The sequence below is a fragment of the Balearica regulorum genome, chromosome 4 (assembly GCF_011004875.1).
Source record: "Balearica regulorum gibbericeps isolate bBalReg1 chromosome 4, bBalReg1.pri, whole genome shotgun sequence".
In the NCBI taxonomy this organism is placed as follows: domain Eukaryota; kingdom Metazoa; phylum Chordata; class Aves; order Gruiformes; family Gruidae; genus Balearica; species Balearica regulorum.
In genome coordinates this window covers 43,096,086-43,110,963 of record NC_046187.1, presented here as the reverse complement: position 1 = coordinate 43,110,963, position 14,878 = coordinate 43,096,086, and the positions used below count along the sequence as shown (strand labels likewise).

The 14,878-nt window shown below is 42.7% G+C and overlaps 1 protein-coding gene across 3 annotated transcripts in view; it reads right to left on the bottom strand.

The window, feature by feature from the left end:
* The window catches only part of WDR17 (WD repeat domain 17), a 66,002-nt gene that overhangs the window by 32,881 nt on the left and 18,243 nt on the right, over nucleotides 1-14,878 (bottom strand). For all 3 annotated transcript variants that reach the window (XM_075751910.1, XM_075751908.1, XM_075751909.1), the window contains 2 exons: nucleotides 2,784-2,912; nucleotides 1,542-1,725 (listed from right to left, as the gene is read on the bottom strand). In XM_075751910.1, coding sequence (XP_075608025.1) covers nucleotides 1,542-1,725; nucleotides 2,784-2,906 — 307 coding nt within the window. In that variant the 5' untranslated portion in view covers nucleotides 2,907-2,912. The remainder of the gene's footprint in view (nucleotides 1-1,541; nucleotides 1,726-2,783; nucleotides 2,913-14,878) is intronic.

Genomic DNA, 14,878 nt, shown 5'->3' with positions numbered 1-14,878 from the left:
TAGAATTATTTCCCAAATTATTTTAATATTACTTTGATGGGCTGTATTTTATGATATCTAGACTTGATTTCATTAGTACCAAAGACAATCACACATATGAAAGAGGATAAGTCTGATCCTGTAAACAACACTTTCATTCATTCACAATTCCATTCACCATTATGTTTTACTGTAATTTTTTGTAACTAAGCTGGTAAAATATTGAAAACTTTAAGATGTCTATTTTTGCAAAACACAATGAAATTTAGAGATAAATATAATAGAGGCAGATATTTGTGACACAATTGGAAAGCTAGCTCTGTAATCAAACTGAACTCTTGAGAGCTTCTTTCTGGATATATGACAGTTTTATTTCCATTGCCTAACACCTAACTGTATGTATTCCAGTTTAAGGGTTTTGACCTTAACATCTCCAACCCTCATTATTCTCATAATTTAATAGTGTCTCTCTGAAGGAATAAATGACAGTAAGACAAACTCCTCAAGCTGAAAATTCAAACTATTTGTTATTAGACACTTTGATATGGCAGCATCAAAGCAAGTAAAAGCAGAATAGGAGGTTTTAACATATTATCCTAAAAGTAAATTAGCTTTTAAAAAGTTTAAAATAACACTTCTTTCACACATAGACATTGGCTGAAGTAGCTTTTTAAACAAGGATTGTATTGAAAAAAATAAGTACCAGTTTTTATATGAATGCATAATCTGATACAATATTCCTTTCAGAATTGAACAAATCAACGTCTTCCCCCTCCCCTTATTCCTTTTGCAGGATACGCAAGATTTTCAGAGGTATCCTAAGTGTTCTGGAAAGAACAGAGTAGGGAGTCCCAAAATGTCTTAGAAAGTCCAGAGATACTGACTCTTCTTGGGTTGCACCAGTTTTCCAAGAATGCAAATGTAGGAGTCAAGGACATCTGACTGAGATTGTAAGAACAGAAATACAGGTACTGGTTTTGACTGAAGGGCATGAATCAGAACTGGCAGGTGGCAAACACAGACTTTGAACCCTCTAAACTTCTCCTAACCAGCAGTTTCAAGTCCTGAGAGAAGATGTAGGTAGACAAGCATTAGGGTATTTAAACAAAAAGTGTTTTTCAAATTCACGAATAATTTATACTTAAATCTGTTGAAGGCTACATTTTATTTGTTTTCACTTATGTAAAGTTGTTATAAAAACACACAAGGTTTAAAATGTAATTATTTAACCTTTTATACAGTGATGAAAAAAACTAGGGTTTCTTCCTGCTCAACCAGACATCAATGGCAAAGTAAATTCTTGAATTGGTGGAATACTTTAGAAAAAGGAATAACTTCTTTCTTTACCAATTACTAGATGGTTCAGAGCAATTTACTCAAACATACTATCATTATTTTCTAAAATGAACTGTAACAAATCTGACAGGAATAGTGTTATGCGATTATTAAGCCTCTGGCCTACTTGGAAACTGCTGAGAATTTACTCTATATCAAATATTTCTGATACCAGTCGATGAAAGAGCTGTACGGACCAAATAGGTCTCCATGTCTGAAATAAATACCTTTTGTATTGTCCAGCTTGGCCACAACTTTCTGTTCAGTCACATTCCAAATAATAACTAAGCTATCTGCACTGGCACTTGCAAACACGTCAGGATTGTGGGGACACCAAGATATGGCTGTGATTGTCTTCTTATGCTCAGACATAATTGCCCGGAGCTTGAATTCATTGTATTGGTGATCCAGCTAAACAAAAAGTAAAACTCATTTCAGAAATACATATTTCATAAACTCATTTTAAGTACTATTGGATTGGAGAATAGTTCATATAACAGTATTAGACTTACAGATGAATTTATAGTGGATTTAACAATTGTCAGTACCTCACATCTCAATAAATTAAATTCTCATACATTTGACTTGGACAGAAGAGTCATTAAATACTCAATTAGCCAAACCAGTATTAACAGGCTATCCTCTTTTCACTTATAAACTACTATATTCCATTAATAAAGGTACTCAAACACAACCTTAAAATGCTTTATTTATAGGCATGGTAATAATCAATCAGTAATCTGCAAGGGGTTAAACAGGACAGAATATGAAAATGAGTTTGAAATACTTCTCATTTCTTAAATCACTTAGTACCATTAGAAAAAAAATGCCCAAACCTGACACAGTAAATTTTGTTTATTTTGATCCTTCTAGCAGTATAACTCATGAAGTTAAAATAAACATACTCTTTATTTCCTGACATATTTCTCAGTCTGAAAATTTCACGTCACAGCATTTCTATTTTTTTGTTACTTGTTGACGTATAGTAACTGCGAGCCTCAGAAGACCACCATGCTGAGCAGTTCAGAAATGAAGAAAGTAATAACTTGTTCCAAACCAAAGAAAGGTGGGCAACTGAATCCACAAGTCTGCACAGTGGATTAAACTACTTCAAAAGACTACTGTTACACTACAGCTTCAAATGAAACGATGGAATTGCTTCATTTCTCTCTCAGAACCCACTCTTCTATCAGTGCACTTCATCTCAAGTGTTTGCTGGATTGAGAGTCTGTCTCAGACTAATTCTTGACACAACTTCAAAATAAAGTTTGCATCAATCTTTTGCACTAGTTGTAACAAGGAGAAAAAATAATTTGGAAGGAATAATGGAAGATTGAGCTTTACATAAACACCTCTCAGCAGCAATCATACTTCCAAAAGCATTGTAGAAACATTTATTGAAAGGGTTCAAAGTGAGACAGACAACAATGTAAAAATGTAACTAGTCTGTTAAATAAAAATGATCTTACCTGATAAATATAAATAGCAAGGGTAGCACAATAGGCAAATCTGTCCCCACTAGCAGCACATACATCCTTGTTCCATGGCTGACATCCAGCAGCTAAAAGTCCCACTTGTTTAACCTGTGACATTTTTGCCTTTAAAACACAAATTCATTGACAGCAAGACGACAGAATGTTAAAGAACAGAATAATACATTTTTGTTCTCATAAATAACATATGTATATGTACCTTAAAAATATAGCTAGCCTTTATGTTTTAACAGCAACATCTTGTGTTTATGAGGTACAAATGACTGTAGCTGAAATAAAGCCAAGCAGATGTTCACAGGCTTCAGTGCTACACAAGAAAGGGATTTTAATGCCATTCACAGGAATTCATTTGGGAGGAAAAAAGCAGGGGTGGGGGGGGGTGGGGACACAGCACATGAAAACTTGAATGGTTCTTGATTTGTACTAGCTGAAGCTGTTCTTAATCATGTTCATTTTCTTCTACAGTCTGGTTCAACACTTTCTATATTACAGTCTAATGCTTTGTCTGCTCTTTTCTTCCCTTCATCCCCCACAAAGATAGCTGGACAAAACAGACCATATGCTAATACTTCTGTTTTAAGTTAAACAACATGTCTACAAAGGTCTTCAAACCACTTGCATAAAACTATGTTTTACTTATTGTCATAATCCTTTTTGGAGAAGCTTTCTGAATTTTCTTAATAATTACTGTTTAACAAAAAAGTTGAAGGAAACTGTGTAAATAAAAAGCAGAGCTTAGTATAACATTACTGTATAGCAAACTATACCTTCACTGTCCAAAACAAGTCTCAAACTACAAGCTCTGCTCAGAAGGAGGCAACAACCAACTTTAACATAAAAACACAAGAAATGTTTTGCTGGGCCAGACCAATTATCCACCTAGCCTGTATTTGATTCACGATAATGTCAAAATGTTACTTAGAGCACAAGTCTAGCCATTTTTCTATGATCTACTTACATACTCTACTACAACCAAGAATGCACACATTTGCAAAGTGTGTTGGGTTTGCGTGGCAAGGTTTTGGTAGTGGGGGGGCTACAGGGGTGGCTTCTGTGAGAAGCTGCTAGAAGCTTCCCCTGTGTCTGACAGAGCCAATGCCAGCCGGCTCCAAGACAGACCCACCGCTGGCCAAGGCCAAGACAATCAGCTCCTCTGTGATAACATATTTAAGAAGGGAAAAAAACAGCTAGAGAGCGAGCTTTTGCAGCTGGAGAGAGAGGAGTGAGAAGATGTAAGAAACTCTGCAGACACCAAGGTCAGTGCAGAAGGAGGGGCAGGAGGTGCTCCAGGCACTGGAGCAGAGATCCCCCTGCAGCCCGTGGTGAAGACCATGGTGAAGCAGGCTGTCCCCCTGTAGCCCATGGAGGAAGGATGAGGGGGTGTAGAGATTCCACCTGCAGCTCGAGGAGGACCCCACGCCAGAGCAGGTTTGCTGGCAGGACTTGTGACTCTGTGGGGGACCCCATGCTGGAGCAGTTTGCTCTGGAAGGTCTGTACCCCGTGGGAGAGACCCACGCTGGAGCAGTTCATGAAAGACTGTAGCCCGTGGGAGAGACTCACGTTGGAGAAGTTCGTGAAGGACCTTCTCCTGTGAGAGGGACTCCATGCTGGAGCAGGGGAACGATGAGAGGAGTCCTCCCCCTGAGGAGGAAGAAGCGGCAGAAACAACGTGTGATGAACTGACCGTAAGCCCCACTCCCCGTCCCCCTGTGCCGCTGAGGGGGGGCGGAGGTTGAAGCCGGGAGTGAAGTTGAGCCCGGGAAGATGGGAGGGGTGGGGGGAGGTGTTTTAAGAGTTGATTTTATTTCTCATTCCTCTACTCTGTTTTGCTTAGTAATAAATTAGATGAATTCCCTCTCTAAGTTCAGTCTGTTTTGCTCGTGACAATAATTAGTGAATGATCTCTCCCTGTCCTTATCTCGACCCGTAAGTTTCTTTTCGTTGTACTTTTCCTCCCCTGTCTAATGAAAGAGGGGAGTGATAGAGCGGCTCTGGTGGGCACCTGGCCCTTAGCCAGGGTCAACCCACCACAGTCTTTTTTGGTGCCCAACGTGGGGCTCGAGAAAATCGAGATAAGGATAGTAATTGGAAGAGGTAACAGGCAAAACATTGACTGAACATAACTTGAGAGTGCTATAGTGGTGAAAGGATTAGAGGTTGATTTTGTATGTAGATTGTCCACTCTTGTTTGGTGTTGTGATAGTGTTGTTTTGATTTTGGTGTGCGGAATTCTTTTTTCTTTTCCTTGTCAATGTGATTAGTGTTTGTGAAGTTTTTGTGTTTAATGTATATTTTAATGATAATTCTTAATTATGTGATTCACAGAGGCGAGGGGTGGAAAAGGGTGGCAGGGAGATTGTATCGGGTCTGGCTGAGATGGAGTTAATTCTCCCCACAGCAGCCCTCATGGTGCTGTGCTGTGTATTGGTAGCTAGCAAACTGTTGATAACACACCAGTGTTTTGGCTACTACTGAGCAGCACCAGCACACATCAAGGCTGTCTTTCCAACATTTCTTTTTCTCCAGCAGCAGGCTGGGGGTGGGCAAGATCTTGGGAGGGGACACAGCTAGGACAGCTGACCCAAACTGACCAAAGGGATATTCCATACCATATGACGTCTGCTCAGCAGTAAGAAACTGAGACTAGGGGGAGGAACAGGGCAGGGGCATTCGTTGGTTTTTTTTACAATATTTGTCTTCTGGAGTAAGGGGCATGCATACTGAAGCTCTGCTTCCCAGGAAGTGGCCGGACATCGCCTGCTGATGGGAAGTAGAGAATAATCTTTGCTTTTTGCTTTGCTTCCGCGTGCGGCTTTTTGCTTTAGCTACATTAAACTGCCTTTATCTCGACCCACGGGTTTGGGGTTGTTTTTCCATCTTCCTTTCTCCCCTCCCTGCCTTACTGAAGAGGGGAGTGATAGAGCAGCTCTGGTGGGCACCTGGCCCCCAGCCAGGGTCAACCCACCACAGTCCTTTTTGGCGCCCAACGTGGGGCTTGACAAGGGCAGTTTAGTATTAAGGGTAATACAGCTATAGTAGTTATTAAGTTGCAAGCTCCTGTGCAGGTCAGGGGGTTTGTTAGCTGTGCTACTTATCTCTATTTTGCTAAACTTAGGAACAAGCTGATACAAACAATGGCTGCTCTGTGCTTTGGCCTAGTGTTGACTATCCTACTGTGCTGGGGGAGCTATTTTGTGGGGAGGATGAAGGAACTTGGGAGCATGCTGGTACACACAATGGTTATGTGCATGGCCCTGGCATCGATGTTATTGCTGTGCTGGGGGAGCTATCTTGTGGAGATGATGGGGGAATACATCTCTCTCTACCTGGGTTTGACGTGGATGGTTTCATTATGCAGGCTCCTAAGGTCCTTGTTCACCCTTATGTAAGCTCATTAATATTACTAATTAATACGGCTGGCATATTACGGGTGTTGTGGAGTTTGGTTTTGTCCTGGTTTAAGGGGAGACAACTTTTGAGTGAGGCAATACTGAAACGTGCCCTGAGGCAGCCGGTCCCCGGGTGGCAAGGTGCGTGAAGGATTTGGGCAGGTTCCTAGGGCGATTATCACCTCCTATAGCCTGGGACTTCACACCTGAACAGGCAAGCAATCCCAGCAAACTGACATGCCACCTGATAGAAGGGTGTCTTGCCTACCCCAATGAAAACCAACAGCTTCTAGCACTGTACTGGGGCCTGGCCTGGGCCTATCGAGCCACAGTGCAGAACTCTCAGAAGACTGTGGTTGAGGAAGGCACCCAAACTGCAGCTGAGGACACTGTGGCTGAGATAGGGACACAAAGAATAACAACTACAGTAATTGCCCCAGTAGTAAAAAAGAAACAGTGGACCAGGAGGTGAACAGGTCCATATCATTGATTAGTAAGGGAAGAGGAAGAAGAGGAGGAGAGGTTTGAGCAGGAAGCTGGTCCTTCAGCAAAGAAGTGGGAGGAAGGAGTGAGAGAAATAAGACAAGAAGCAGAAACTACCCAGTCTCCGACCTCATCCGAACTTCGAGATATGCAGAAAGATTACAGCTGCCAGCCTGGTGAGTGGATTGCTGCCTGGCTGCTTCGATGCTGGGATAATGGGGCTGACAGTCAGCAACTGTAAGGCAGGGAAGCCAAACAGCTGGGATCCCTAGCTAGAAACCGAGGAATTGAGAGGGGAATTGGAAAAGAGACAGCAATTTGCAGTCTCTGGAGACGGCTGCTTTGAAGTGTGAGGGCAAGATACCCATTCAAGGAAGATCTTGTTAACTGCCCCGGAAAGTGGACCACCGCAGACAAAGACATCCAGTACCTGAGAGAACTAGCGGTGTTGGAAGTCATCTGTAGTGATCTAGATGATGAGGAGGTCTCCAAAGATCCAGAGGATGTCCTGTGCACACGGGCTATGTGGAGGAAGGTGATTCAAAGTGCCCCAGCATCATATTCTAACAGCTTGGCAGCAATGTATTTCCCAGATATGGACACACCAACTGTGGAGAAGGTGTCTGCTTGGCTTCAGAACTTTGAAGAAAACCTCTGTACCTCCTCCTCCCTACGGGCCAGCAAGTTGGCTGTCAGAGGTACCCCAAGAAATCAGTCATCTCCTGCTCTGGTCAGAGGGAAAGGGAGCCCCAGGCATATGCCACGTGGTACACTCTGGTTTTTCCTGTGTGACCAAGAGGAGGACAGGAGGAAGTGGGATGGTGAACCCACCTTTAAGTTGGAAGCCCATGTTTGTGAACTAAGAGGGAAGACAGCTGTTAAGAAGGGGACACCCAAGAAGGCCATCAGTGTAGTTGCTACAGAGACATGAGAAGGCAAACAGCGATCTCCCAGATGTAAAACTAAAATCACCTCCCTTGATCCTGGTGAGGGGACTTCTGGTCTGTCACTGCGAGGGTCAGACAGTGAATACTCTGACCAGGAACAGGAATAGAGGGTCCCTGCCTTTGGCCGGGAGGAGGAAAGGGATGACCGGGTATACCGGACTGTGTGGATTTGATGGCCTGGCACATCAGACCCACAGAAGTATAAGGCTTTGGTAGACACTGGTGCACAGCGTACACTGATACCATCAGGGTATAGGGGCACAGAACCCATCCGGATCTCTGGAGTGACAGGGGGATGCCAAGAACTGTCCGTATTGGAGGCTGAGGTGAGCTTAACAGGGGACAAGTGGGAGAAGCACCCCATTGTGACTGGCCCAGAGGCCCCTTGTATCCTTGGCATAGATTACCTCAGGAGAGGGTACTTCAAGGACCCAAAGGGGTACTGATGGGCTTTCGGTGTAGCCACTGTGAACGCAGAGAAGATCTAACAGTTATCTACCCTGTCTGGTCTCTCAGAAGATCCCTTTGTTGTGGGATTGCTGCAAGTTGAAGAACAACAGGTGCCAATTGCTACCAGGACAGTGCACCGGTGGCAATATCGCACAAATCGAGACTCCCTGGCTCCCATCCATGAGCTGATTCATCAACTGGAGAACCAGGGAGTCATCAGCAAGACTCATTCACCTTTTAATAGTCCCATATGGCCAGTGCAAAAGTCTGATGGAGGGTGGAGGTTAACGGTGGCCTGAACGAAGTGACGCCACCACTGAGTGCTGCTGTACCAGACATGTTAGAGCTCCAATATGAATTGGAGTCAAAAGCAGCCAAGTGGTATGCTACAACTGACATTGCCAATGCATTCTTCTCAATTCCTTTGGCAGCCGAATGCAGGCCACAGTTTGCTTTCACTTGGAGAGGTGTTCAATACACCTGGAATTGACTGCCCCAGGGGTGGAAGCATAGTCCTACTATTTGTCATGGACTAATCCAAACTGCACTGGAAAAGGGCGGTGCCCCTGAACATCTACAATACATCGATGACATCATTGTGTGGGGCAATAAGGCAGAAGAAGTATTCGAGAAGGGAAAAAGAGTAATTCAGATTCTTCTGAAAGCTGGTTTTGCCATAAAGAAAAGCAAGGTCAAGGGACCTGCACAAGAAATCCAGTTCTTGGGAATAAAATGGCAGGATGGACGCTGTCATGTGCCTATGGATGTGGTCAACAAGATAGCAGCTATGTCTCCACCAGGTAACAAGAAGGAGACACAAGCCTTCCTGGGCCTTGTGGGGTTCTGGAGAACGCATATTCCAGGTTATAGTCAGCTTGTGAGCCCTCTCTATCAAGTAACCCGGAAAAATAACTATTTTGAATGGGGTCTTGAGCAACAACAAGCCTTTGAGCATATCAAACAGGAAATAGCTCGTGCAGTAGCTCTTCGACCCGTCCGGACAGGACCAGATGTACAAAATGTACTCTACACTGCAGCTGGGGAGCATCGCCTCACCTGGAGCTTCTGGCAGAAAACAGCAGGAGAAACCTGAGGTCGACCATTAGGGTTTTGGAGCCAGGGGTATTGAGGATCAGAAGCCCACTACACCCCAGCTGAAAAAGAGATCCTAGCAGCACATGAAGGGATTTGAGCTGCTTCACAAGTTGTTGGTACAGAAGCGTCTCTCCTCTTGGCACCGCGATTGCCTGTGCTACACTGGATGTTCAAAGGAAACATTCCCTCTACACATCACGCAGCCAGCACTACATGGAGTAAGTGGGTAGCACTAATCAATCAGTGAGCTCGACTGGGGAAACCCAACCACCCAGGAATCATGGAAGAGATTGTGGACTGGCCAGAAGGTAGAGATTTTGGAGCACTGCCTGAGGAGGTAGCTTGTGCCCAAGAGGCACCACCATATAATGAGTTACCAGAAGATGAAAGGCGTTATGCTGTTTACTGATGGATCCTGTCATGTTGTAGGAAACCATCAGAAGCGGAAAGCTGCTGTATGGAGTCCCACACAAGTTGTTGAGGCCACTGAAGGAGAAGGTGAGTCAAGTCAGTTCGCAGAAGTGAAAGCCATTCAGCTAGCCCTAAAGATTGCTGAACAAGAAAAGTGGCCAGTACTCTGTCTCTATACTGACTCCTGGATGGTGGCAAATGCCCTATGGGGGTGGCTACAGCAGTGGAAGACGACTAATTGGCAGCGCAGGGGTAAACCCATCTGGGCTGCTGCATTGTGGCAGGACATTGCTGTCCGGGTAGAAAACATGGTTGTGAAGGTACGTCATGTAGATGCTCACATACCCAAAAGCCGTGCCACTGAAGAACATCAAAACAATGAACAGGTAGACAAGGCTGCCAAAATTGAAGTAGCTCAAGTGGACCTGGACTGGGAGCATAAGGGTGAGCTATTTGTAGCTCTATGGGCCCATGAAACATCAGGACATCTAGGGAGAGATGCAACATAGAGATGGGCTTGTGATCGAGGGATGGACCTGACCATGGAAGCCATCATACAAGTCACTCATGAATGTGAAATATGTGCTGCAATCAAGCGAGCGACACGAGTAAAATCTCCCTGGAACAGAGGGCAGCGGCTGGGTTTTCGATATGGCGAGGCCTGGCAGATTGACTATATTGGGCCACTGCCACGAACACGCCAAGGCAAGCGCTACATACTCACCATGGTGGAAGCAACTACTGGTTGGCTAGAGACATTTCCTGTAAACCATGCCACTGCCCGAAACACCATCCTAGGCCTTGAAAGGCAAATTTTATGGCGACATGGTACCCCAGAAAGGATTGAATCAGACAATGGGACTCATTTTCGAAATAACGTCATAAGCTCCTGGGCAAAGAAACACGGCATTGAGTGGGTGTATCACATCCCCTATCACCCACAAGCCTCTGGAAAGATCAAGAGATATGATGGACTGTTAAAGACTATGTTGAGGGCATTAGGTAATGGGGCATGGAAGCACTGGGATACAAATTTAGCAGAAGCCACTTGGCTGATTAATACCAGAGGATCTGCTAACCGTCCTGGTCCTGCCCAAACAAAACCCCTACATACTGTGGGAGGAGACAAGGTCCCTGTAGTACACATGGGAAAGTGGCTGGGGAAGGCGGTGTGGATTGCTCCTCCCATGGGAAAAGGCAAACCCATTCCTGGGATTGTCTTCGCTCAAGGACCTGGGTGTACTTGGTGGGTAATGCAGAAGGATGGGGAGACCCGGTGTGTGCCTCAAGGAGATTTAACCTTGGGGTAAAATAATCTGTAATGTGAGTTGTACGTTCTAGGAAGTAATGTAGAAGGAATGACCCAAACCAACAAAGAGCAAGTTTCGCAAGGAGCCAGATGAATGCAACAACAGCCCAAAGCAAGCCGGTGTTGGTGCCCAGCAACTGAACCTGAACACCCATCCTGACAGATTGGGCCCAAGTCATAGCCGGTTCATGAACATCTGGAGGAGCAGAGGAAGCTCATGGAATGGGAGAATAACATCTATCTGTTAAAGGACTGGAAATAGTAGTTAATAAGAAGTAAATACAATGAAACAGTTATAAAATATATATGTATATGTATTAAAGTGTGTGGAGCGTGATCACGACACAAATGGTATGGAATAAGGGGTGGAGATTGTATTGGGTCTGGCTGAGATGGAGTTAATTCTCCCCACAGCAGCCCTCATGGTGCTGTGCTGTGTATTGGTAGCTAGCAAACTGTTGATAACACACCAGTGTTTTGGCTACTACTGAGCAGCACCAGCACACATCAAGGCTGTCTTTCCAACATTTCTTTTTCTCCAGCAGCAGGCTGGGGGTGGGCAAGATCTTGGGAGGGGACACAGCTAGGACAGCTGACCCAAACTGACCAAAGGGATATTCCATACCATATGACGTCTGCTCAGCAGTAAGAAACTGAGACTAGGGGGAGGAACAGGGCAGGGGCATTCGTTGGTTTTTTTTACAATGTTTGTCTTCCGGAGTAAGGGGCATGCATACTGAAGCCCTACTTCCCAGGAAGTGGCCGGACATCGCCTGCTGATGGGAAGTAGAGAATAATCTTTGCTTTTTGCTTTGCTTCCGCGTGCGGCTTTTTGCTTTAGCTACATTAAACTGCCTTTATCTCGACCCACGGGTTTGGGGTTGTTTTTCCATCTTCCTTTCTCCCCTCCCTGCCTTACTGAAGAGGGGAGTGATAGAGCGGCTCTGGTGGGCACCTGGCCCCCAGCCAGGGTCAACCCACCACACAAAGGTATTGTTAAAATTTAACTCCTGGGTGGGTTGTACAAGATAATCTCCAGAGGTCCCTTCCAACCTCAACCATTCAGTGATTTAAGAAAATGTTCAAAACGAGCCTTGTTACATTTACAGCAGACAAGTTGGGAAGGCCATCAGTTTTTACAGAAGCTCTAAATTCACTTAGAAATCAGTCTTCATGTGATACAAACAGCCCAAGTTAAAGCCAATTGTCAACTGATGCAATGCCTGCTCCATCAACCCCCAGAAATAATTGTGGCTTTACCACCACTACAGAAGGCTCCAGTGGCCACACAACTGTAACTGATGGATGAACAGGTGGATCAAAGTCTGCCAGGGTGGTGATGCAAATTGCAGAACAAGGTCCAAACAGCTGCAAAAAGGATTCCTCAATTCTGCATGTAAGTTAAATCAATTCAAACAAGGCTCTGTGAGCACAACTGAAGTACTACCCATACACAGGATATTTAGATAACCCATAGCTGAAACCTCTTCATATGTATGACTTCATCTGGGATAGCAGAGAATCCTAATACAGAAAAGCAGTTGTACTTTTGTCAGTGAGAGTTCCAGCAGAAAAGAATCTTCGTGTACAGATTGGTGAAGAACAAGTCTCCTGAGTTTCATCGTATCACTGAGTGCTTCAGTATGGGCTCAGGTAAGGTCTAGACATAAAAATTTACTCCTCCAACTATGTTATAGAATGTCTCATTTCATGATGCGTCTATACGGTAGATAGATTAATAGACTGAGGGACATTACGTGGAAAAGCATTACATGGAGTATGGAGGGTAGGAGATCTTTAGGTCACAGAGCTGAGACTATAATCTTTAAAAGACAAGGCATTATGTTCAATTTACCAAGCGTTAGGTCCATTTTCAAGCCCCACAAAGGCAAGGGAATTAAAAAGAAAAAAAGGAGACTTAAAACATAATCAAGTATTTTGAGGGAACAACTATTGATTAAGTGCAAGGGTTAGTTATGCAATGCATTGCTGTGTAACACCTTTAGCAGAGATATGTTGTCTGCAGATCACTTTCCACCTACTTGATATCAACCATATGGAGGGAAAATATTTTTCTCAATGACACCAGTATTAAGTATTGTACAAAAGTAAGATGATAGTGACCTATAGCACCCGAGGGACTCTATCAGTCAATATTGACAAAAAATTTATATAAATATTAACAAAATTTCATTTTAATGCATAAATACAAGGGATGAAAATGAAGTTGAATGATCAACTTTAACTTCTGTTTTTCTTATCTGCTTGGGGTACCTACTTGGTTGATAAGTAGTAATGAAGAAATTTAAGAAGCAACCTCCATGAGATGATAAGTCTCTCTCTTTCACTTTGGAAAGTGTGAAAGAGAAAAAAAAAAAAAAAGAGACTTATTCTGAGTGCTTCTTTAGCAGAAGATCAGGATTAGATTGAATGTTTGGGACTGATTAAAGGTTCTGAGTTCTAAATGTCTAAAGAAAATGAAGTACCCATGTTTAACCTCTGAAAATTTTGATAAAGAAGACTGTACAACAACAGAAATATACAGAAAAACAAGTTACAGCGCTGGTACAGACTAGTGCTTTGGCCATTATATTCCCTCTTTGTCTCTGCCAACAATATTAATTCTTCTGACTTCTGCAGCAAATAAATTAGAGATTCTAGAGAGAACAGTTACATAAACTGCATCAATTTACAGTTCATTTGTAATCCATCTCATATTATAAGCAACACGAGACCCATAGAAAGAAATTTATCTTATTATTTAAAGAATCATCATCATCACCACGAATTAACAAGAAATAGTCTCCAAATTTCTGATTTTGCCATTTAGTGTTCTTTTACTGTCTAGTAAAATTACAAATTCCAGAAGTCCCTTCTGTGCAACTAAAGTATCAATCACATATTCAGAAATATTTGGATTTGGGGCATTCAGAACTGCAACACAGATTTTTTCCAGTCACAATGAAAAAATAACTGGCACCATTAACAAACACTTTTTCTGAAATTAAAGTCATCCATTTGATTACATAACAATTTACTAACAAGCAGAATAATACCTGGAAGCAGAACTCTTGGTTTCTGCTCTTGATTCCAGGGAAAATTATACTTAAAACACTAGGTATGTCAGCAAACAGATAAGGAACATTTAAAAAGCCATGGTGAAGTCAAAGTGAATTAGATGTACAATATTGGATTATCATAGGTTTAGTTTGTAGGTTTAATGCACGTAAGATTGATAACATCTCATTAGATGGTAAGAGTGCACAAATATTTATTTCATAGTAATAACAGAGTTGTCTCATTTTCTACAGATCCTCTTTTTTATGTTCTCATATGGGAGCTAAGACGTTCCTGATTTGATGAAGTTTAATCTGTAAGAAAATACTGTCTTAAATCTTGTTTAATTTGTGGTTTGATTACAGGTAAAATTGTTTGTAAAGTTAATATCTCTTACAGATGCCAAAACAGAATTCCACAAATGTTTCTTTCAGAGTAACAACAGATTTATCTTGTAGGATTCTGCAGTAATCTGTACAAAAAAAATTTCCTGCTAATATTTTCAGTAAATCTTCCTTTGTGCCTTGATATAAGAGAGAGAGAAGTTATTCTTGAATACATGAAGTCTAGTCTATAAGAAAATACTACTGTAAGCGGCTGAGAATAAGGAGGATTCCAAGCCTAAGTGCTGAAATCTAGAACTAAAAGAAAAAGGTCCTCTACACTGGTTTTACAGTTACCATGATCACATAAAACAGACTAGCGCTTTGGGTTTGGAGATAGTTCCACTACCAGTGTTACTATTTCCATGTTTTCCAAATGCAGCCGATTAAAAATAAAGGGACTTTTATATATTTTTTTCATGTCATCAGGACTTCTACATAGTTTAGGGTATTTTAATGGTTTCCAAATGCATATGTCCCTGATTAGACTTCAGGCTTGATTAATCATGACCAAGAATCATTGTCACCAAATGGCTATAAAGTTAT